The sequence below is a fragment of the Myodes glareolus genome, chromosome 6 (genome assembly GCF_982192425.1).
Source record: "Myodes glareolus chromosome 6, mMyoGla1.1, whole genome shotgun sequence".
Taxonomy (NCBI): Eukaryota; Metazoa; Chordata; class Mammalia; order Rodentia; family Cricetidae; genus Myodes; species Myodes glareolus.
Window position 1 is genome coordinate 92,370,610 of NC_142031.1, and position 24,560 is coordinate 92,395,169.

At 46.7% G+C, this 24,560-nt stretch overlaps 1 protein-coding gene and 2 long non-coding RNA genes across 6 annotated transcripts in view; 2 read left to right on the forward strand and 1 right to left on the reverse strand.

Moving 5' to 3' along the window:
• Window positions 1-20,634, reverse strand: part of Crim1 (cysteine rich transmembrane BMP regulator 1) — a 176,697-nt gene extending 156,063 nt beyond the window's left edge. For all 4 annotated transcript variants that reach the window (XM_085691022.2, XM_085691024.2, XM_085691023.2 and 1 more), the window contains exon 1: window positions 19,755-20,634. In XM_085691022.2, the coding sequence (XP_085547148.2) occupies window positions 19,755-20,085 (331 nt within the window). In that variant the 5' untranslated portion in view covers window positions 20,086-20,634. The remainder of the gene's footprint in view (window positions 1-19,754) is intronic.
• On the forward strand, window positions 7,298-15,671 carry LOC146894349 (uncharacterized). Its single transcript, XR_015002408.2, has 3 exons — window positions 7,298-7,631; window positions 10,161-10,269; window positions 14,864-15,671. It is a non-coding gene; the product is annotated as an uncharacterized LOC146894349 (long non-coding RNA).
• A 139-nt stretch (window positions 20,635-20,773) lies between the features above and the next one.
• On the forward strand, window positions 20,774-21,820 carry LOC146894350 (uncharacterized). Its single transcript, XR_015002410.2, has 2 exons — window positions 20,774-21,254; window positions 21,525-21,820. It is a non-coding gene; the product is annotated as an uncharacterized LOC146894350 (long non-coding RNA).
• Window positions 21,821-24,560: the final 2,740 nt, after the last annotated feature.

Sequence of the window (24,560 nt, forward strand, 5' to 3'; positions counted from 1 at the left end):
TGGAAGGAATGACTCTTAATGAGGGAAAGTGTGAAGCCGCTATAAACATCCATCCATAAACAATTCCGTCCAGCATCCACTTCTGGCCAGAACCTCAAACTGTATCTGTGCCTGCTCTAGCAGTTGCACATCCCAACAGCTCTCAACAACCAGCTCCTCTTCCCTGCTCATCTGAGTTGGCCAAACTCCAGGGTCCTGTAAGCAAGGAAATGCAGCCCAGAAACATCACACTGTCACTCACCTACTGTCTCAACACCCCCTCCTCCACATGCAGCTTAGCTTACGCTGCTCTACAAGCTGCATCGTCTGCCACACAAGGACGACACCCATTGAGCGATTTATAAATGGATTTAAACGTTTATTAGCCGGGGTGATGGAGCCCTTGTCGTCTGGGGAGACAATAAAGAGCAGCTGATTAAAGATTAACTACAGCACTGGAGCCGAGCTACTGAGTCTCATCTCAAAATGGCTTTATAAACGGATCTCAAAAGCGCCCGCCCCACCTTGAGTTACACCTTAGGAGAGTCCCAGGCCTTCTCTTTTTTCAAACTTTTCTGATTTGCGAACAGCCTTCTCACACCTGTTTCTTCCTCTGCGAGACACGACTTCGGCACACACATTTCGATGTGTTAAAGGTGAAGAAGAATGGCAAACATCTGTCTATGATTGCAGAAAATATTGACTGAGTGATGTGCTTTAATCTGGGAGTTTTTACATGCTAACTTAATGTTATTATCACAAATCTCATAAATACCCAAGGTTAAATCGCTAAATTTGACATTATTTCACCTACAAATTACTTCTTTAGTACCAAGTTATGTTCCTTTCAGTCAGGATTTTGGTTAAAAAAGTATTTCTTAAGTACTAGTTAAACACACAAACACACACACACACACAGAGAGACAGAGAGAGAGAGAGAGAGAGAGAGAGAGAGAGAGAGAGAGAGAGAGAGAGAGAGAGAAAGCTTAGTCTAGATAGGTACTCTCTCAAGTAACCTGGCAGTGTTTGTGTTTTGGGAATATCTTGACTGGCATATATCATACACAGTGTACACTTAGAATTCAGACACATGCACTATGGAGGCAACCAAAAGACTTTGTATTCCTCAAATCTAAAGGTACTCAAAATAAACACAAAGCATCTACGTGAAACCTGATCATATGACTTTATAGACTATTCATGCAAACGGCAGAGTCAAGAGCTTTTAAATATTGAAAAAAACGGAAACATGGAAACACACGCTATAAATTGACTAGGTAACTAGCATCAGAATTGTAGAAAAAAGAAAAAAGTTGATAGTATTAGAAAAATATGTTTCCCTGCTGGATTTTAACCATAAACTCTGACCATTCGTCTGGTTTGTGCCTTGCTGGATAGCATCTAGGTTTCCATGTTTCATTTTATAGAATGACAGAAGTGGAGGATTGTTTGAAATAGATAAAACCCACAGTAACTACAATACATGGTATAGGCAGTACAAAGGCTGCAAACTCATTGTGAAGCTAATATCCAGTTCCTATTTAGGACTGAGTTAGCTAAACTCATTATTCATACTAAATAAGCATATGTAATTCTATTATATGCTACTCCACTCCCCCACCAAAGCCATGAACTAAAGACGTCCCTCTCAGTGGGCTAACAACTTACACAAAACCTACAATCATTAGTTAGTTTTGCAAAGCTCTGGTGCCCTTAGGAGTCACCGCAGTGCTGGTGGTACAATGAAGAGCTAAATTTCGCCCTGAGCAGAGATGCAGAGGGCAGATGGTAAGTACTCAGTAGTTAATCCTTACTTAGCAGGGGAGATGGCACAATTGCAGTCAACTGCTGGAAGAACTTAGGTACCCAGAAAACTTTTGACTAAGTTCATCTGGAATAATTTTTTTTTTTGTCCTTCTTGAAAGAAATGAGGTAGAAGTCTATAGTCAGTGCAACCCAATCGCTTGGCTTAAATTAAAAAAAAGAAATTATGTAGGAATTTCCTAACGAGGTAGGAAAGTGTGCCCATTAACCTGAAAGAAGCAGGTGCACAGTGCATGGTTAAAAACAAAACAGCTCCATGTATGGAAGACTAGATAGGAATATACACAGGAACATAAAGCTGGGTCTGTGTTTTAAGAAGAGTATTCTGGATAACTTTCCCTTCGCTGTTCCTCAGTTCTCTAGTAATGTCACGCTACTTTTGTAAACTTCGTGTAAACTGATGACAGCAGGCCTGATATTTGGTCCCAGCAAACATAGTGTACTAGTGATGAAGACTAAGATGTTCAAACCTGGAGATACAAATTCAGACTTTAGATAAGGGACCATGAATGAACCTTACGTTTCTTTTTACATGAAGGGTGCTGCATATGTAACTTAGCACCAAGGATTTTGTTTTGTTTTGTTTTTTGAGACAGGGTTTCTCTGTAGCTTTGGAGCCTGTCCTGGAACTAGCTCTTCTAGACCAGGCTGGCCTCGAACTCACAGAGATCTGCTGCCTCTGCCTCCTGAGTGGTGGAATTAAAGGCGTGTGCCACCACCGGCTAGCACCAAGAATTTTTAAGCAACAAGGTTTTAAGGAATTTTTTTTTTGAATCAATCCTTTTGAATAGGCTGCCTTTGTGAACGCCCTGGTCGTGACATTTGCAACTATAAACCTCTTGATAACCCCAGTAACTTCAGAAGATCCAGGCAGATTTATGCACAGAAAGAATGTACATGCATCCATCTCTACACACCAATGACGGCCAGAGTCAGGAGAACTTGTTGGAACCAGGAGTCTAGGAGCTCCGTGAACCCACGATAGTCACCAAGACTAGACAGAAAGAGGTTGCTCTCAGGAATCTTCCCTGTACCCATGCGTGGTACACATATGGTTGCTTGTATATGAATATGCACATATCACAGAATCCATGCATATACACAGCTGTCCACTGTAGTGACCCATGCTCCCCTGTAAGGAATGCAGAATGTCTGTTTCCATAGGTGCAGACTCAGTCCCACTACCACTCTGCCAGGCCACTCCATCTTAGGTCACTGACATCTTCCCTGCCCCCAGTAGCCCTCCTGTTTGCCTTCTCTATCTCAAACATCACTCTTATCCTCAAGTGCCAGCGCTGGCTTCAAATGCAGGCATGACAAGCCAGTCAAAAATCAGTTCAAACAACGACCTCCCCCTCAATAGCTTTTTTTCAAGACTTGGGGAGAATAGAATAGCTACCCGTGTGACTGAAATGGGACTTTGTCGTTAGCGTTCACACTCACTTCTCCAGTCCTCTCCTCCCAGGAGTCGTTCTGTTACAAGGACTGTTTGCTTTGGCTTACAGTCGGATGGGCACGCCCTCCTTCAAGTGTGCTTCCCGGTCCTCAGCCTTCATTCATTCAGTCTGCTGAAGTCCAAGGTTAAGGGTGCACAGCAGCAGCAGCAAGCAAGCAAGTAGGCTCAGGGTTCACCAGCCCCCTGAATTAACTAGAGGAACACAGGCTTCAGAGGGGCACTGTTTGCCATCATATCAAAAGTGCCACCTGCTGAGAAAGATCTTCAAAACAAAACAAAAGAAAAAAAACAGCATGCCAAGAGGGAAACCCAGCCCTGAAGTGTAGAGGCTCACTTTTATTTAAGCCTCCAATAATTTCTAGGGAGCTAACAGATCAGGGAATCGCCCAAGTTCTTAACTTAGACATCTCCACTTTTCATTGCCAACTATGGACTATGGACAACCGGAGAAACTTAGCCATCTGTTCCAACATCCCCTTTCCAGTTCCAAAAATCTTTAATAACAGTTAGAGGTGATCAATAAGAGGACCTGAACTGGGTGACTGGGAAACCCACCAACTGCAATAGGAACCTATCAACAATGACAGCTGGGTATGGGATGAGCATTTAAAATGTGCGAATGACAGAATGCGGTAGCACGGACATCAAAACCAACACAGCCTAAGAAAACGGGACTCCCAAGGCATGTTTGCTTCAATGATTAAAGTACATGGGAGGGGGTGGTTTGAGCCCAAGGCCTTGCCTGGGTTTGGTCCCAGCATTGGCTGGACCACACACCTGTCAGAGTGAGTCTATAGGTGTCTGTGACTTGACCCCTGCACTTTATCTTGTTCAAATCTTCCCTGGCAGCAGAAAAAGGGGCTTAGTCTAATTTGCGCCTGTTCCCTGAAGTATCCAATGTCAGTTTGCCTTAGCTTGTAAATCACTGTAAGACCTTTCGGAAAACAAATAAACAAAAAGTTCATGGGCTAGTGTTGAAGGAAAAACAACTCCCCGCCACTAAATACAACAAGTTGGGGCTCCTGCTACTAATCATCAAAGATTCCTCAGTCCCTAAAATTACAGGGTTTGGAGTAAATCCAAACGGGATTGTACTTCCCCAAATTCCTCCTATTGCATTCCTGGGGACTTCCTGCCGAAAGCCACGGGGAGGCATTTCCATTATCCCATCACACCTCCGCCCTCCTATTGTTGGTTTAGGATTTTCTTCCCCAGAGGAACCTAAATTACTCAGGACTGGGAGATCACCTGGAAGGGTGAGCAAGCAGCCCAATCCACTGCACTTAACACAGACTTCACACATCCAAGGCATCCTGGTTGAACTCAAAGTCCCTCCTAGTGAGCTGGCACCATTTTTGGATTTGCGGGGGCTCCAGAAGTCTATTTTACTGACAAGAGTTCCTGAGCGGCCATCTGATGTGTGGTCATAATCCTTCCTCAGAAGTTTATCAGCAGTTAATCACCCTACCTGTTCAGTGCACCAGACTCCCTGGCCATCAGGAAAAGGCTAGCAGCAGGCTCTTCCCACATGAACAATTCTCACAAGAAGGTGGGGGGGGGGGTGCACATGAAAGGGGTCACGGACGACAACCGGGAGAGACAAGTCCTAATGAATAAATGCTTTAAGATACTTGTTAGAATAAATATGGCTGCATTCAACTTATTGGGGGAATGCTACTAAAAACATAAGACTTGCTGAGGTGGACACAGCTAAAGCCCACTTGTACATCCTCTGGGAATGACAGGATTTTTTTTTTACCGGTAGTGGGATGGGAGTGTAGTGCGGGGGGGGGGGGGGTGAGTCTAGGAACAGGTAAGTACCTCTCGTTTCAGTTTCCACAATACAAAAGCAAACGGCTGAGGCGGAAAAGTTTTTGTCTAACATCTTGGATGACCTTGAGTCTAGATTTAGTCAACAAATGCTCATTGAGTTCTTCCTGTGTGCCAAGTGCCAGAATAACACACAATCCTGGCACTGAAGTGGATCACAACCAGGCAGGGAGGAAGGCAGAAATGTGAACTCTAACACAGTCTGAAAGGCCTAGAAGAAGGGAAGGGAAAAGTGCTATTTCTGGGCACCCAGGGGTAGGGGATGGCATTACTTTTTCCTGGGCAGGGCAGGAAGGCTTCACAAAGAAAGCAGCCTAGAGTCCAGGCCTGAGGATGGGAACACATTGGAAAGGCTGCAGAGGCTTCAGAGGCTCTGAAAGCCGACACCACACCCAGTTTCCAGTTCCTGGCCTCGCTGCTAGATCTGGTAGCACAGGGTAATGACAAACGTATTGAGCACATTTCCTAGTTTCTGATTTTCTTCCAAGGGTCTTGGCCCAAGGTTGAAATCAGGTTGGAAAACCCAAGGCATTAGGAGCAAGACAGTCAGGTCTTTTAATTTAGCACTCTTAATTTCCCCTTACCTGTGGGCTTTCAGTAATAATATGCAAACTATCACAGCCCCATGGGAAGGTAAATGCTTATTACACTAAGATTAGAAACAACTGTAATGATTACACACATAAAATACACCCCCCTCCAGAGTAAAAAGGTTGACTATTCCTCCTTACTCCTCCTCTTTCTTTTTACTTCTTAATACCTTCTACTTTTCCATTCTCTCAAGAAACATTATCACCCAAGTATTTCTTACCCCAGGGCAAAAGCTTACATATTCACAGACAATTTAAAAAGTAGAATGTACGGGCTATTTTCATTGCCAAACGCAGCTGCAATTATGTATTTCTCTTGGATGTGTTTTATGCTATTAAAACTTGTAAATACTTTATCTCCCTCAAGTTTTCCAGGCCTCTGCTGGCAGAGCCTTTTCTCTCTCCTTGGTCTTTCTCAGTGTCTAATGTATTCTGAAAAGAGCATCAATAAACTTGGCTGCCGAGGGCTCACCTTTTCCCTGCTCAGTCTTTGAAAATAACAGGATCTCTTTCCAGCAAAAAAGCACCTTTGGCTTCTCGTATTTTGTTTATTTCCCTACAGACGTCTTCCATTTCTCACCCTAGATTTCTGGGTTTGCTTTTGGCTCGCACATCTAAAAATTCCTTTATAAGGTCAAAAACTATGTTTAATGTTAGCCTGTTATAATGCGTCCTTCACTGCTCTGGACATATTAAAGCTTGTCTCAATCACCAAGAAATAAATGTCAGTATTCCTAAGCGCCTCTTGCCTCCTCATCGATATTCCAATTGAACAGACAGTTTGAAAGCCTTCCGTTAGAGCCTATGTTCACATTTAATAGATAAAACAGGGCTGGGGAGACGGTTCAATCAGTAGAGCACCTGTCACGCAAGCCTAAGAACCCGGGTTCACGTCACCCACACTCGTGCAGAGGCTAGGCATGGGTCCTCTAAACCCCAGCGGGGTGGGATGGAGACCCAAAACTCTCTGAAGCTCACTAGCAAGCTAGTCTGATCAAATTGGTGAACTTCAGGCTCAGTGAAAGACTCAGTTTCAAAAAATAAGATGGAGAGCAACTAAGATATCCAATGTCAACCACTAACCCCCCACATGCATGCATGCATACACATGTACACACACACCATCACACACACATACATACACGTGCACAGACACTCACACATATACACACACACACACCCATGCATATACACACCTGCACACACACATCCACTTGTACACACACACATCACATACATGTGCAGACACCCACGCATATATACACATATGCATACACACACCTGCATACACACATCCACACACAAACACCTGCATACACATGCATGCGCACACACCCAAGCAAAAACATGCACATACAGTACATAAAGCAATGGACAATCTTCTGGAGGCAGCCCCTTTGGTTTGCTGGTCTACAGAGAGGCAACCAACTATCTTAGCATGCAAACCCAGCGCTGTTTTCAGCATACCACCAGTAACATGGAGTATTCGTGTTGTAACCTAAGTTACTGACAGCACGGACACAGGCACACATCCAACTTTTAAGCCCTTAGTTAACAATAAACTGCAAAGGAACGATAACAGCTGTCTCCCTCGAGGATGCTTCTGGGAACACAGCACTCGGAGCCCCGACTGCCGATGCCACAGAAACATCTTTCGGTCTTGAGCATTTCTTTTCAGGCCAGAAGGTTAACTACGGCCTCGTAAAGATCTGTGTCCTACAAACTTTTATCACTTCTTTGTTTCTTGTTATCACATGCCACAGCCCCAAAGGAATCTGAAGTTCTGGGCCCCCGTGAAGACTTTCACAGAATCCTTCAGTTGTTCGTGCCGACATGCTGGAAGAAGTCCTCAGAGAGAATGATGGGTCGCTTGGCACTGACTTCTGGGAAGAGCGAGGCTACCTACCAATAGCCAGAGAGCTGAAAGCAGTCATGCTGGGGAGAACAGGCAGGTAAGTGGGAAGCATTCTAAGGTAAGAGGCTTCTAAGGCACTTGCCCTCCAGATTGCACGAGGTTTTGGCGTGGAACACAGAGCTTCTAGAGAAGGAGGGTCAACCACCAGGGTGGGCAATGTGGAGAATGGGCCCGCTGGGTATCCCCTGGGTTTCCCAACATGCACTCGCTGCAACACACACACAGCATTCTTTCTGGTTGCTTCTGAGAACAGAGTTTGGGGAGCCACAACTTCATGCACTCAAAGTCCCATGACTTCTCCCGCTAGATGTCCCAATCAAGCAGGAAGAAACCCAAATAAAGACCTATTTATATACCACGGAAGAATGCAGGGAAACCCATCTCAGGCAAAAGCTCGAGTTGGCAAATGAACGCCACCCACAGCTCAATGGCTATTTCCATGGCTACTAGCTATTATCTAGCAAGCTAGACAAGAAGAGATAAGACAAGCTCTGGAACAGGATTTAACGTTTGATACCATTGTCTAGAAATGAAAAAACAAACGCAGGTACAATATACAATGTCCATAGTAAACTGAGTAACAGTTTCACAGATAGGAGGAAAGGGCTATTGCGGATGGAGAAAAAGCAAACTGTTACAGAAAATTAAAAAGTAAGTCCTTATTGGTAGGGATCAGTGACTTGGGGTATTAAACCCAGAATCCGGAAAACCATGTCGTAGTTATTCTTCACGTTGTATGCTAGCATCTGGGAGTAGACAACATTCAGCAGACTTATCAATGAATAAATACTGACCAGAATTAACTTGGGAGTTTATAACATTCAGCAGATTTATCAACGAATAAATACTGACTGGAATTAAATCAATCAGTGTTATTCTGGAAGGCGGTCCTTGTAAATGTGGACCAGCATGCAGACAAAGCAAGGTGACAGATAGATCTGCTAGAGGAAATAATGAGGGGTCCCAATCTTTAGAATATATTCATCGAGTTGCAGGGCTATGGGCTCAGACTCCCAAGCCTTCGGTAGAATATGCAAAAAAAAGGTGGAAGTTTCTAGAAACTCCAAGAGGCACCTTCCCAAGCTTCAGCACTGGCCTGTACTTTGAAAACAAGTTAAGTGAAGATGTGTTGTGTCGCAGAGAGGCCAAAAGGCTCAACCAGTAGTCAATACAGCCGAGGGGTTGGTCCTGGCAGTATCATTGCATCCTTCTAACTTGAGGTACCTTGGGCAGCCCCCTCCCCAGACACACTTTTGTGCACTGGCAGTTGTGTGTCTTTAAATTCATTGGCTCCTTGAGGAAACTCCCTGGCAAGTGAAAACAGCAGCCAAGGTAGAAGAATGCGGAGAATCTGGCTGCTGCCTGCACTCATTAGGAAGAGCAGCAATTACTCAGCTCTCCCCAGTGTCAGAGGCAGAAAGGAGCATGTGAATCGGGGCGAGTTTTGACCCGTCTTTGCCCAAGCTTCTCCCTCTGCGGTATGTCACCTACCTACCTTGGGCCCAGGATGACTGTAATAATTAACAGAGCAAATGAGAAACGAAGAAAGAATGAAAGCAGCAGGCCCGTTTAGACCTGGGCGCTGACGAGCAGAACACAGCTGACAGTGACAGACGGCAGGGATCTCACAGGTGTCACTGGTGCCCCTACCATGGTGTTTTTGCTGTCATCCGATGTGTCCCAATAAATATAGCCAGAGCAGACTTCTTGGAGTTTTCCTGCTGAGCCTCCAGTTTCCAGCGCCTGGCTAGGCATCAGGTGGATGGCCTCTACTCTTCCTTCCCTCTGTAAACACAAGCTAATACCTGATCCTTGGCCAGCACTTCTGGGTCATAAAAGCTCAGATCTTATGACCAAAGAACAGCCCTGGGAACCCATCTGATTTCATTCCCCTGCTTTCGGACAGGGAACTGCCTAATTTCCTTGTGACAAATGAAGACAAAGTGAAGTATTGGGTATAGTTACAGGGCTTTTAAGTCATGGAGCTGTCTGGGTGATGAAGAAAGATCCAGAAGCCGTGACGATTTTCTTTTCTCCTTTAGTACCTTTAGTACCTCATACATAAGAATCTGGTGATATCTACCCCTGGGAAAAGCCTCAAAACCTTTCTGAAACAAGCCAGGACATAAACAGGTACATTCACACCGTGATTAAAAGACAGGTCATTTGGTCTTTCATTTTAAGTCATAGGTAGTGGTAAGAATGTTCCTAAAACCTGCCTGAAAATATACCAGCTTGGGTTCTTAAATAGCACACAGTGTTCCCACTCAAGTCACTTAGAAATCCTTCTACTTTGATTGGCAGAGACAGAACGGTCTGAAACCCACCCCTTTACCTCACTTGGTTCATACCTTCAAATAAACAAACAATCTCCAAAGAGCAAGTGGAAGGAGACATAAACTTCATGTTAGATATGCAGAATTATAAACTCCCATTCTGGGGGATGGAACCCTGGGCCCTTACTCTTGACAAGCAAAGAGGCTAAGTGAAGTGGGGACTAAATAGTTCTTGCTCCTGTTTGGTTCAGGTGGAACATCCTCCAGGCAGATTTGCCTCTTTCTGACAGGTCTTCTGGAATCTCAGAGAGAGGTGTCACAATTCTTCAGCATCTAGATGCCTCTGGTTTGAACACAACTGGGAACCCTTTTTTCTAAGGCCTTTGGACATGAAGTTGGGTAAGTTCCCTCCAGGAAGTGGGGCTCTGCCAGCTCAGGTTTCATCCTGCCCTGCCAGAAATTCCTTTCTGTCTTGAATCTGAGATGTTTGTTTATGATTTTTGTTTTGAAATGCTAAACAAGACAGTCACAGTCTCTATTTGCAGCTTACAGCAGGAAAGAAAAATCAGAAACAAACAAACAAAACCCCATTCGGGATAGCTGGTTGCTAAAGGCTTAGTTCACTAACTTTTAGAGCAGTCAAAAGTTAGCGTCAAATCCTCAGGAATTAGAAATAAAACAAATGACACTCTTAAGATATAGCCAGCCCTTAATTTCCTTTATTTATGGGTGTTTTGTCTGTACATATAAATGCATGCCTGGTGCCCACTGAAGCCAGAAGAGGGTGTGGCAACCCTGGAGCTGGAACTACAAAACAGCTGTGAGCCACCATGTGGGTGCTGGGAATCAAAGCCAGGTCCTCTGGAAGAGCAGCCAGGGCTCTTAACCACTGTGTTGTCTCTCCAGCCCCTTCATTTCCTTTCTTCCATAATCGTAAGACAAGTGTTTTCAGGATGTTTCTAATCAGAATGTTATACCTGGGTGTGACTAGCATTGACATAAAAGAAAACCCTGATGTTTTGTAGGATCTTTTTTCTTCTCATTTTGATGATAGGTTACATGTTTGAATACCAACGCTCCCGGTAAGAGACAGAGGGCATCTCAGTGATGGGTGCTAACAGTGTCTGGGGAAAAAAATTCCAGTTTCTGCTATGTTATAAAGTTGGATTGTCCACATGATTCAACTCTAAATTACTGATCAGAGTTTATCTTCATCAGGTTCTTTTTCCTGCTCCACAACAGCCAATAGGAAGTATTCATCTGGGGAACTCTGAGCTAGTGTTTATTTATCTACTAAATGGCACTCATTTCTAGGCAGGAAGGAAGGACACACATTTAACAACTGCCATATTGTGGGACCACACCTCCACTGTGTGTCAGATATCTTAATCATGGAATGCCTGCCCCTTGCTTTGTGACTTATTCTTCATAGCCCCCAGCAGGCTAATCTGTGGTAACCCCTCAGGTACTCACTCTCCTCAAAGGACACCACATGCAAGATGGAGACCAGCAACAAGATATACTCTGGCCCTGGGTCTTGAGACTACACCTCCTACCTTGTTACCTTTTAAAAGACATGAATTTGAAAAGTTCTTTCAAAGTAAGAATTCAAAGCACAGAGCGAAGCAAACATTCACATTCCAGCAAACTCCACAGGGCCTGGAAATTAGGGTTACCCTAGGCCAAACCAAGGAACACCTTGTTCTCTGGACTATAGAGTCATTTTCTCTGGGACAAACATCTGAGAGCAGAATCGCCATCCTCAGCCTCCCGTGGAGAGAGAGTATGTGTGGAGGAGGTGTGAGTATATCCACAAACCTGACTTCTGAATTTACACGCAGGGAAAGCCAACAATGATGAAAATAAGAAAGGATGCAAATTAGAATTACTATTAGTTCTTTTTTTTTTTTTTTAAAAAAAAAATCTACCACGGGCAGTATCTAGTACTTATGTGTAAGCATATAATCTTAGAACACTCCTATCTGCACACTAGCCTACAGGATATATTCACATTTGTTATCGCTAATCTTCACTGCAATTACCTGACGGAAGCTCATGGCACTCCAGGTTTCCATGATAAAACCAAAGCCATGGAACACTAGTCAAGGTTGGTCTCGCAGTTTAAAACTGAGTGAAGACATAAACATTGGTTGTACCTAGGCTCAAGACCTATTTTTGGTGGTGGTGGTAGATAAGAACGAGCTAAAGAGAGAGAAGACACTCCTGGGTGGGGCTGAACCGTCTGTTCTTGGTGGTCAGAGGACAAGTCAGAGGCCTCTCTCACCTATCCATAGGCTTCCCTATCCATCATTAAACCATGACCTCTATGGCAACAGGGGCCCTCTCGTTTTTACTATGATTGAAATACAATTGTCATAGCAGGTGACAGTTTTCAGATACCCTTATACATCAACTTCACGCTACAGAAGCTGAACATGCACTGGGAACGATCCTGGGACTAACCCTACTGTCTCCACTGGAGAGTGACAACCACCAGGGTCCACTCCAGGTCTACTGAATCAGGATCTGCTATTGGCTTAGGTGTGGGGGTCGGGGCCTTGCACATGCTCGACATGTGCCCTGCCACTAAGCTATAATCTCTAGTCACCAAAGCTGCATTCTTAATAAGCTCCCAGGTGACTGTGGGCTGTTAAACCTCCAGAAACCCAGTTTTTACAAAAAAGGGTATCAGGATTTTATAATGCACATACCAGACCTACAGCAGATGCCCGTTAAACAATTTGTGGGCAGATGTTTCTCTGGCTAGCTGGAGCTCCCTAAGTTAATAGGGAAACGACAGACCCAGACCCAAAAAGAGGGTAAAGTGGTTAATCTAGAAAGGAATGGGCTGCTTACACTTCTGGCTTCGACGTTTGTATCAAGTACAGCAGCAGGCGGGCCTAGAGTGAGGAAGGTGATGAGTGAGGGGGTGGTGAGCTGTGCCAACATAAGTTGTCTCCTTAGTTCAAGACAGCCTTAAGGCTATGCTAACCATCAGAGCGACACCCGCCCCTCACCCCTCCACACACACACCTGAGGCACTATCTGCAAAATCTTTCAGAATATAACATAAAAGAAAATGTACATTACTGATTAGACAGCGCTTTACCCCTCCCCCCACCACCCCAGATGAAATACTAGCCCACAGGGAAAGGAAAAAAAAAAAGAGCTAAATATACAATTCCAACGACGCAACACGGAGAATTTTAGATTTCCTATTTACACAAAGTATACAAACTTTGCAGTCATTATTTAGAGGTGGCATAGCCAGCCAGCTGGTCTCAAGTTTACCTGGCTGCACTGGTGCTGCTGGGGCATGGCAGAAGGCGAAAGAACTTGAACTTACTACTAACTGGTTCCTTCTCTAGAAAGCCCACCCTCTTACTCCCAGCAAGCACTGAGGAACCAGAAGGTTAGGTGGAGTGAGGAAATGAGCCCGGGTCATGTTAGACTTGCACGAGCAGAGAAGGGGAAGCCTTGCTGGATGTCAGCTGTTTTCCGCCCCGGTGTTTCCTGGGGACTGAGGGGAGTTCTTAGGACAACCCTATGATTAACCACGAAAACACAAGCTCAGAAGAGGATTCCATACAAGTTACCAATTGCCTGACCTTCACATTCATCCACTAAAGCACGGGCATTTCTTGTCTTCAGAATAAAATGGGGGTTGGAGTGGGGAGATAAGGACTTGAAATGTGTTCACTTTGAAACTAACAAATAGAATCCTTTAAAAAAATACTTTTTTCATCCATGTGGGCCCCAAACAGACACTTAAGAGTTCTGTGTTTATCCTGAGGGCATCCTTAAACAGGTGTAGTTTGGCATGTCTCTGTCCATCAATGGAGAACCGTCTATTTAGGACTGAGGTCTCAGATTAGACCAGGCCAATGGCAAGAGAGTGGGAGCAGGTAAAGCGGGAGATTCTACCCACTTCACTGCCCACATTCTGGTGCAGGCTTAGCGTAAGACAGAACAAAGAAAAACATCCACACAAGGAAACCTACCATCGTGAACCACATCCAGCGAAGTAGTAAAAATGCAGGCTCCTTCTCAAGTGTTGGAAACACTCCTTATTGCAGGGGCTCAAAAGAGACCAGGAAGGCTACCACTCTCATGGTAACAAATCTAACCCATATGCCCAGCAAGTGAGACTACAGAACCAAACACTTTCTTTACTTGATTTGAACTTCTAGCCCCAACCACCTTTTCTGGGTGGGGAGGAGGTCTGTCTTCTCTTGACTAAAGGAGCACACAGCAGTGGTTCTCAACCCTCCTCATGCTTAGACCCTTTAATACAACTCGTGCCACGCAGACCCACAACCATAAAATTATTTTCCTTGCCACTTTATAACTGTAATTTTGCTGTTATGAACCATAATGTAAATATCTGATATGCAAGATAGCTGATACGAGATATGCAAAGGGGTTGTGACCCACAGGTTGAGAACTGGGGTACAGAACGGAGCCTACCCCGGACTCCCTGGCTTGCTTCTACCACTGTATACAGTCTTGTAAAGAGCAGAGGGGAAAGAAAAAAAAAATCGATGAACGAGTGATTGATTTCAGGGCAAAAGTGAGGCTGGTCTTTGAAAACGATGCTTTGAAGAGTTAGACCGCGAAGAAGACGACAGGAGGCCATGCCCCTTGCTATTCGGCCACGCCTTCCTCTAAGAATTAGACGGCCTAGACTGAGATGTCTCCAAAATCCTTACACAAAATGTAACATCTGGAACATGGGGCAACAACCGTAACAACGTGCCTGGCTTTGCCGAACATGTCTACCTTCCACGCATTTCACCACCTCCCACCCCGCCTCGTTCACAGCTGAAGGCTTCGTTGTCATCTCTGGCACCATTTCCTGAGTTAAACACACCCACATTTTTCAGGAATTTCACAATTAATCTCTGGAATGTGTTTTGGATCGTTCTTCAAAGGATGATATAGTTGTGCTAAGATGAATTCAATGTTTTTTTTTCCTCCTTTTCTCATCCCTTAGCTTTCAGTCCACCCATTTTCTGGGGTCATCGTCTTATCTGAATCTGCCAGCTTCATAGTGCCTGCACCCTGCATCTCCCAGACGCCTCCCCAGGACTGCTGGATAGTAGCTGAACCATGGAGAACAGAAACGTGTACGAAATCTCCCAATAACGCCTATCAATGGCCGTAATATCCAGAGTTTGGCGGTTGTTCACTTTTCTTCATGAATGAAGATGTCTGGGGCAGATGGTGGCTCAGCTGGTAAAGACGCTTGCTGCCAAGGCTGACACCCTGAGTTCAATCCCCAGCACCCACAGGGGAGTAGGAGAGAACCAACTCCCAAATGTCCCCTGACATCCACACAAGCACACACCGTGGCACTCTGTATACATACGCACTCTACACACACACACACACACACACACACACACACACACACACACACTCTTTCTCTCTCAGCCACACACAGACACACTAAGATGTTTTATAAATGAACGTGACTGCTGCTCATGACAGGACCCCCCCCCCCCAACATACTGCTTGCAAGGTTTCCTGGTTTACTGTTAACCACGTTATTACCAGCAGCAAATTATCTCCATTCCTACTAGTTTTGCCTTTCTGCGCTATGGTATGCAACTCATTTGTTCTTTGCCAAGGGTTTTATGTGACCGGACTTCTTAACAACAGCGAGCCTTCTATAAGCCTGACAGTCAAAATGAAGGTCATTTCTGTCCTGTCATTTGTGTACATACAGTGAAGAGTTGGTCCTGTGAGTTTGGTCAATATTTACTCTGAGGAGGAATTAATTACTTCCTTGTTTACTCGAATTGGTTTCTCTTCCCATACATATTTTGCACGCCCTCTACTTGTCTTTCTCTATGGCATCAAAGCAGAGACGCTACCTAAAGACTTCTGAGGTAGAAAATGAAACCCATGCATTACTCACAAACAATAGTCTGGAACCCTGGCTTTGACAAGTTTCTCTAACTTCAGTATAGAAGCATTAACTTTGACCCACCTCTCTTTGACTTCATTTGTAAAAATCCATAGACTCTCAACTTCCCATCCTCTCAGGGATGGGAAGTCCGTATGCCTCAGAACCAGCCAAAGATTTTGGTATGTCTGCCTGGTCCTGGGCAACTGCTCTCTGGGGCTTCCCCTCACATCCCCCACGCTCTCCAAGGGCATCAGAGGCTACTGACTGTCCCAGGGGACAAGTAAAGAAACTGGAGCTTCACAAGAACAGTTCAGAACACAAAACCTTGCTCTTTGCTCTAAAGTTCCCACCACACACTCTTAAGTTCTCCCTGCCTCAATGTGGAGCGTGGCGGAGTGGACGCTAAAGGAACTGGGAAAACGGAGTTACGATAGAGGTATTAATTGGCACTAGTTTTGAAAACAGTGAAGCATCCAGTTCTGTAGAGGCTGGGGCCACAGCGTGCAAGCTTCAGAAAACAGTGGTGCCCATCTGCAGCCATGGACATCCGACTAAGGCGGCACCGTCTTCAGGGCAAAGCTCTACGGTGTCCACTGGGTTCCTAAGCAATCTGTCCACACAACGCCAAGCTCAACCTAACAGCTTCCTCTTCATCTCCCTAAGACAAAGGGCTGGTCCTGCTTCTTCGCTTGTCCCACCCTCAGTGAAGCATAAAGTATAAGGCTTCCTTCCCTTAGTTCTAAATTTCTCACTGTCCCATCAAAATGATCCCTCTGCATAATCTCACTTCATGAGACCTTAAAGTTCAGGTCCCTTAAAGAGATCTCCCATCTAGAGGTTTAGAAGCCCAACTTGTGTCTTTGGATTGTAGGTGATTTTCCTGGAGACAGATGCCTGCCCACGAACAGTCCAGCTAGGATTCTGTATGAGAAACACCAATGGGAAAAGGAATGGCTCCCTCCTTCGCGCTAGAAGGCACTAGTTAAGACTGGGAGAAAACTTTGGGGACCTGACTCCATTCTCTTTCATTCAGCTTTCAGATGTGCATGGTCACTAATTCAGGATTTATTTAATACCAGTCTCAGCGCAGAGAAGAAACCCCAGGGTACATGTCACTTGATTCACAGGTCTTGATTCCTCGTCTTTCAGAAATGAATCTTTTTCTTCGGGGTTCTTCTTATGGTTAGGATTGGCCATGTATTTTTAAGGGTCAGTGTGCCATAACAGCCTGAAATGGTGAGTCACGTCTGTAAAAGGGTCAAACATTCTTGATGAACTGTGCTTACAAACATCACTCTCCCCTGCCCCCAGCAAAGTCAGTGTGGGAATAACAAAGATTTCTGCAAGCTGACAAGCAGTAATAAAAATTCATATTTAAGCCATGTCTTCGAAAACAGGTTGATTAGTCATATTTTTATAGCATGAAATATATTTTCTCGGGCTAGCCAACTAAATATGCTTTCGAAAGATTTTTCATTAACAGATACAACCAGTAGGGGTCATTTTAGTGCAAAAAATGCGGTCCATGAGACTTTGAACATGAATAAAATATAGCCATTCCTATTCGTGTGAGTTATGATAAAACACGCGAATTTCTGAATAAAAATGGAAACTGAGGGAACCACCGGCCATTGAGAAATTTTATGCAAAGTTACTGAAAAAAAATAAAAAATAAAAATGGGGGCAGGGCACCTCCTAGATAATTAGTGACTGGGAAAGAGTCCTCTAATACTGGGAAAAAAAGGAAAAAGGTTCTTCAGTTAACTTACATGTTCCATACATTTTATATTGATGTGAAAAATTCTGAAATTTTAGACACACGGTTGAAAAGGCCTCTCTAAATCTAGCCATTACATCATGCCAGAAAACATTGTCTCTTTCACCTTGGCTTCATGGGTTTAAGGTTTTATTTGGCTGCTGCTTGTAGTGAAGGAAGGAAAAGGGGAAGAAGGCAAGAAAGGAAGGGAGGGAGGGTGGGAGGGACGGGGGGGGGGGGAGTGCCCATAGCATTTAGCTGCAAACAGGCCTGCTAAATGAAATGTGTTTCCAGAGAACACTAATTGAAATACAATCACGTCAAGAAACCCTTCCAAGCATTTTCAAGGCCAACACTCATTGCACCTGGTGTTACCAGGGGTAAGGCAGGCAAGAGGGATGGATCATTTCAGAGGAATGACAGGCTCCCCAACAAACTGCCAAAATCATTCCATACTGTGACATGGGGTGTTGCTGCCAAAACACTTGATTACTGTCAATTCTCCCCCAAGCATTTCCCCCACCAGAAACACATGAAAAAATAAACAAGGGTCACACTCTCCTTAGCCTTCCAAAGTCCTTCTCACTGCCCTGCAGTTTCCACTGGATTTAACCAGGTTCCTCCTCCTTTACATTTCTGCGGGAGGCTGGGTCAAGGGATGCACTCCACGCGGCAGGGTTCAGAGAAGCACCTAGCACCTTTTAGTCTAAGTCATTCAGAATGCCTAAAGTCAAAACATGAAATTCTATCAGTCTGTCTGATGACCATTTTCCCTGAGCTGAGAAACAAACCCACGTTGTAAAAAGAACACCAGGAGAGTCGTTTCTGGGTGTCAGGAAAATGAGGACACTATCCAAAAGGAACACAGCCCTTTACTCATTACTGCCCACTAGCTTCCAAGTCAGAAAGGCCTCCCCGATTTTCCACTAACTGTCCGATACCTTAAAACCATGGGTAAAAATAAAAGGTGTGTATTTAAAGTTATCGCAGCACCGAAGCCTTATAATACACCCACTTTAGTCCTTAAGGTTGTCACCTCCTTTTCAGTAGCCCAGCACAACAAGCGCACACACACACACACACACACACACACACACACACACACACACACACACACGGAGGCTTCAGGATAAACCCTGGGGCTGGCTGACAACGGTGAAAAGCAGCAGGCAGCTGTTCTTTCTAGCCACTACCCCAGAAAGATTGCTGACCCCCTGCTCACTCCTAGGATACCAGGAACAACGTCGTGGGCCCCCAATGTCTGAGCTCTAAGTAAGCAAAGGATCCCACTAGTACCAGACAATCCAGTCCATTAGCAAAAATAAAAGAACTGATTACATCTCTTTAGACCTCAAACACACCAGGCACCCTGAGGCAGAAGTAGAGCCACACGCGTTTGGAGGCCCACTGCTTCCAGCCAGGGAGGCTCCACTATCAACGCCCAGCACATCTCCACACCGCGTTACACAATGCACCACCGCGAAGCCAACAGAGCACTCTGCTGTCAAACAAAAAGACATCAGCACCAGCTCAGGAAACACGCGGATGCTGGATCTTGAAGGGAAACCTCTTGTAGTGAGCCGTAACTTTTCAATCCAGATGCAGCCCCCACCCCACCCCCCTTTCGCCGTCCAGAAGAGTAAGCCTTTGACCGTTTCCAAAACGCAAATAAATGAGTAACCACCATGTGTAACTTCGCCTGGGCTGACATATTCCGGAGCTGAAATTGATTTATTACGCGAAGGAGGAGGAAGGAGGTGAAGGAAGAGCGCAAAGAAAAAAATAGAAAGAGTCACACAGGGAGTGTAAGCTGGAGCACAGGTCTACTCCGCTATCGAAGCCGGCTGCGCCGACTGCGTACAACCCTGGGTGCCACACTGCGCTATGCGGGCAGGGCAGCAGGGGCGGACTCCCCCGAGGGGCTCGCGTGTGCCAGCCTCCGCAGTGTCCCCCAAACGCTGCACCCCGGCCCGGGGCGTGGAAGGGCCACCCAGTATAAGACCAGATCACTGCACGTGTGCGTGTCTATGCGGGGTTGAGAGGAGCTCACCCGCGAAACCCAACCTCGCCCGCCGCTGGGCAGGCATCTAGGGCAACCTCCCGGGGACAGCGACGGTCCCTCCTCCCCGGCAACCCTCTCTCCTCTGGGAAAAGTCTCAGGCAAACTTTGTTCCGCGCGGGCCAGGTGGGAGGGGGCGCGCGGCAGGGCGGCCGTACCTTCGCAGACGCCCACTTCGTACTCGGTGATGGAGTCGCCATTGAGCGGGGGGCGGATGACACAGCGTAGCCCCCGGTCGCAGGCTCCGTGGAGCCCATAGGCTCCACCGCAGCTCTCGTTCCTCTGGCGGGCGCACATGTAGCAGCAGCCGCAGACGCCCTGTACGATGCTCCCCGGGCAGTTCCGAGGCTCCTCGCACTTGGACTCGTCACAGGGCAGGCAGACCAGCGCCCGGGTGCCTGAGCGCGTCAGCAGCAGCAGCAGCCCCAGCAGCGAGACCGAGAGGTGCCCGCAGCCGGCCAGCCCCCTGCCCCCCGCCACCAAGTACATCCTCCTGCGCCGCCGCCTCCTCCTCCTCGCAGCCGGGCCGGGAGCGGGGCGGGCGCCCTCCCCTGCGCGGGGCACACGCGCCGCCGCCGCCGCACCCGCAGCCCGCGGTCCTCGTGCCCCCCTAGGGGCCCCCGGGGCGCTCCTCCCCTCGCGGGGCGAGGCCCCCGCCGCCCCTGCGGGCCGCGCCGACCGGAGCCCACGAGCGTTGGCGCCAGCGGCAGCGGTGGCGGGTGGCTTCCCCTCCTCCTTCTCCTTCTCCTCCCGGGCGGGAGGGGGAAAAGAGGAAAAAAAGTTTCCTCGCGGCAGCTCCGGTTCAACCCAAACTTCTGGCGGCGACGGCGGTGGCTTGCGCTCCGCTCTGGAGCTGGGCTGGTGGCTTCCTCTGGTCCTCCGCTCTGCTCCTGAACGCCCGGTCAAGACGACGGCAGCGCAGCCTCCCGGCCGGTCCCCGCCTCCCGAGCCGCCGAGTGGGCGCGGTAGCACAGCAGAAGGTCCGTGGCGTCCGCTCCGTGTGCCCGGCTCGCCTCTCTCCCGCGCCGCTCCTCCGGGCGCTTGTTTATGGCTGGAGCCTCCGCCGCTCCGGCTGCGCCCTCCCCCATCCTACCTCATCCCCCCCCCCCCGCCCTCCCCGCGCCGCGCGCTGCTCATTGGCTGCCCCCCCACCCTCGAGCCGGCCGGCCCCCTCCCCTCCCCCTCGCCTCCCTCCGGGGCTGCCCGGGCCCTTCCTCCCTCCACGCCTCCTCCTCCTTCCCCTCTCCTTCCTCCGCAGCCCGGCGTACCGAGCCGGCCCCTGCGGCCGGTCATCCGGGCTCGGGCCCGGGCCCCGCGAGCGCGCTGCGGCCGGGAATCCGAGACAGTCGTAGCGACATTAGTCCCAGCCAGCACCAGGCCACGAGGGCTAGCCTGGGAGCGCCGTGGGGGCGGGACGGCTGCACCTCGGGGTGTTAGTTTTTTGAGTTCCAGAGAGTGGTGGGGATCCTAGCCCGAGCGATTGCTGCAGCCTAGGCTGGGCACTGGCCGGATCGAACCCCAGGAAAGGGAAGCGAACGCGTGGAATTTCCGCAAACTGGACGAGAATCCATCTTCCACTCGAGCTGGGAATAGACTTTGTAAAAGATATTATATAATGGAGTCTTGGGAAGCCCGAGACGTCTCCAGCCGAACTGCTGGTGGGTTTGATTGCTTTAAATGGGCTAGGCAAATATTCTGAGCCGGGACAGTGTTGGGGAGGGCTGTAGCTTGAGTTGAATTTTAACATCCGCGTTCTGTATGTCTGTGCGGAGGTGCTGGATCAAGGGAGGGGTGACTGGAAAGTAACAGAGCTGAATCCTTTTCTGGAGTAAGGCTCAGTACTGGTTTACAAGTCTTGACATGACGCTAGACTGGGAGAGCTTAGGCATCCTCACATGCCACCTGACACTGCCGTTTTGTTTTTCCAGCTCCTGAGCAAAAGAGGTGGGCTTTCCTTTCCCTCCTCCCATCTTGCCTTCTTTCAAAGATTTATCTTGAGCATATTAATAAAGAAGGTACGTGGTAAAATGTTCTTTGTAATGAGCCAAGAAACAACGGAAGAGAGGCACTGTGCACACGTGGAGGGCTTATCTTCAATCGATTTCACAGAAGACTCACCCAGTGATGGTTGTGATCACTGATCAGGATAGAACCAGTAGTCCTTTCCTCAGTTCCTTAGTGCCCCCCCCCACGAGGATAAATAAAATACATTAACAAAATAAAAGTGATTTGGATCATTATGTAAACAGTCTGGTGCTGTGGCAGGTGTGAAGGGGTCTTGGCTGCTTGGCATGGTCTTGCTGCAGATAGGTGGCCTCCAAAGAGACCAGGAACATCATGACTAATGGACCTAGAGTTAATGGCACCAGTGTAAGGCAAAAGGAGACAAAGATGCCTTTGGAATCCTGTTTGTGGAACAGATTTGTACTTGTGGAGAATATTTTGGTTTAACCACGGTAGTCCTCAACAAAAAAGCCAAAGTCACCAGTGGAACATTCCCCTAACCAATGACATCAGAAAACTATAAACATTTGTACTGGAGAGAGGAAATGTTTCATTAATTATACTGATTGTTGAAGAAGGAGGGTCTAGCGAAACTTCAATACTGGGAAGGGGGAGAGAGCACCCCCTTTTCTTGGGACTTTAAACTGCTTTGGGGGTGACTAGTATCCAGGCATTTGTGGTACATTTCACATGGTCACACTAGATCATCCCCAAAGGTTTTCATATCCTGTAGCCCTATATAAAATAAAGGGTGAAGTCATTTATAACTTGCTAGGTTTTCTTTTAGCAAAACCAAATATTAAAGCACATAATAAATGTTTGTGTCTTGTTGCCCAACGAGGCACTGGCACTTCACAGTGGGATTTGCCAACAGACTGTCGTCATTGAACCTTGTTATAACATCCCTTCCACCCCTACAGAGGTTATCTGTACTTCTGTTCAAATGCAAGAATAAAGACATTATTTAAAAACATAGCAGATAACACTGCTAGACTCAGGAAAAGCCAAGGTCAGGAAACAGAGAAGAGGCAGAAGTCAAAAGACATTGTAGTTTGAAAGGGGTGTGCGAACCTTTGTCTAAAGTTTTACTCTTCATTTGTACATTTGTTTTTCTTCCCTTTTAGGGCAATATATTAAGAACTGGGAACCACTACAGATCTGAGCATAGACAAGCAGCAAAATGGAGGCCGCTACCCATCCTGCTTGAGACTTCATAGGTAGACAAAATTAGAAGATAGAAATATGGTAAGGAAGATTGACAGATGTAAAAAGGCCTAACTTAAAATAATCCAGCTGCATGTGTTCTTTGTCATAGAATTAAGTCGTAGGAGTGAATGGGATTCTTGAGTACAGTAGCTAGTGGCAAGTGAGAAACCTCCAAAGCTTTCCCAGATTATCTGAGACTGGAACTCAGTCAGAGCATTTCTTTCCTGGGATCCTGAAAGGTATAAGGTTTCTAGGAACCGAAGCAATGTCAGTATAGAAGAGATCCTGTCATCTTCTATAGGAACCAGACTAAGGGTAAAGAAAGAGGCTAGTTCAGCTTAACATGATACTAATAGGGTCCCAACTTAGAAAGTAGGCTGAGAAAGCTGACATGGGCCCTGAAAGATATTCAAAATATTAAGAAGCAGGGCTTATATGGAATATGGTTTAATGTCTCTTTCTCGAGAACGCTTAAGGATATTCCCTTATCTGTTCTACAGCGTTCCAAAGTACCTCTCTGAAATGCAGTGTTGATCATATTATAATACAATGACTAAGCACCTCTAAACTCAGATTGTCAGCCCATTGGAGGGACCTATACTTAGAACAGGCTTGAGTTGGAAAGGAGAAAAATTACGCGCAAAAAAGACACTTGAATATTTTGTCTGACTCATCTCTCTTAGTAATCATCTCTAAGCTAAGCACATGGAAGGCACAGTTCAGGAAGGAGAGTGTCTTAGAACCTGGAGCAGTGGTGTGTGTGTGTGGGGGGGGGGGGGGGGAATGACAGTCCCAAAGCAAAAGAAGTTGCATTTTCTGATGGAGGTCTGGAGGGAAGGGACAGTCCGCCCTCTATTGGCCACTGGGCAGGTTAGAGGAGAGAGTAGGATGCACTGTGAAAATCAAAGTGCCCAGTTGGGGGCCCAGCAGACAGTGGGACAGTGTGTGCACTACATGGAAATACTAGAAGCTCCCAAAGTGTGTGGAAAAGCGTTCGTCCTGGAGTCACACTTTCTGGGATGGGCACGCTGTTTATGTAGCCCTAACGTGAAAAGAAAAATGTAGACATTGTCTTCTGAGTGAGACACATGCATTATTAGAATAGAGTTATACAGTCTGGCGTGGTGGTGGCACATGCCTTTAATGTCAGTCCTCAGGAGGCAGGCGCAGGCAGATCTCTGTGAGTTCCAGGCCAGCCTGGTCTACAAAGCAAATTCCAGGACAGCTAGGGCTGTTACACAGAGAAACAACTCAAAAAGCAAACAAAAAAGAATAGAGTTATACAAGAGAAAAAACATCTTTTATTTTATATAAAAAACAGCTGCATACATATTACAGGAAACTATTATGACAGCCATAGGTCAGACTCCCTTTTTTCCTATTTCTCCTGTCTCCTGATCCCTAGCTGGCTTTGCCATATAAGGATACTGACCGAGTCTAGGATCAGAGAATTTCAGAGATGAAGATAAACACCTAGACGGAGGGTTCAGCTACCTGTTTTTCCGCTCTTGGTCTGATGTCTGGGCTATGCGTCACCATCCAGTATGTCACATTTAAGGGAGTTCTTGTCTCTTCTGCTTTGTCAGTGTATGGCGGCTGCTCCGGAGACACTAACTGGGTCGGACGATCTGCACTCAGAACACGGGTTCTCTTTAAGGTTCAACCAGATCCTTGCTCTTTCTCTGTACAAGTTTAAACAGGTGCTTTGCATTCCAAAGCAGTTCTCTCCTCTGTAAGCTGAAGACAAGAATCCC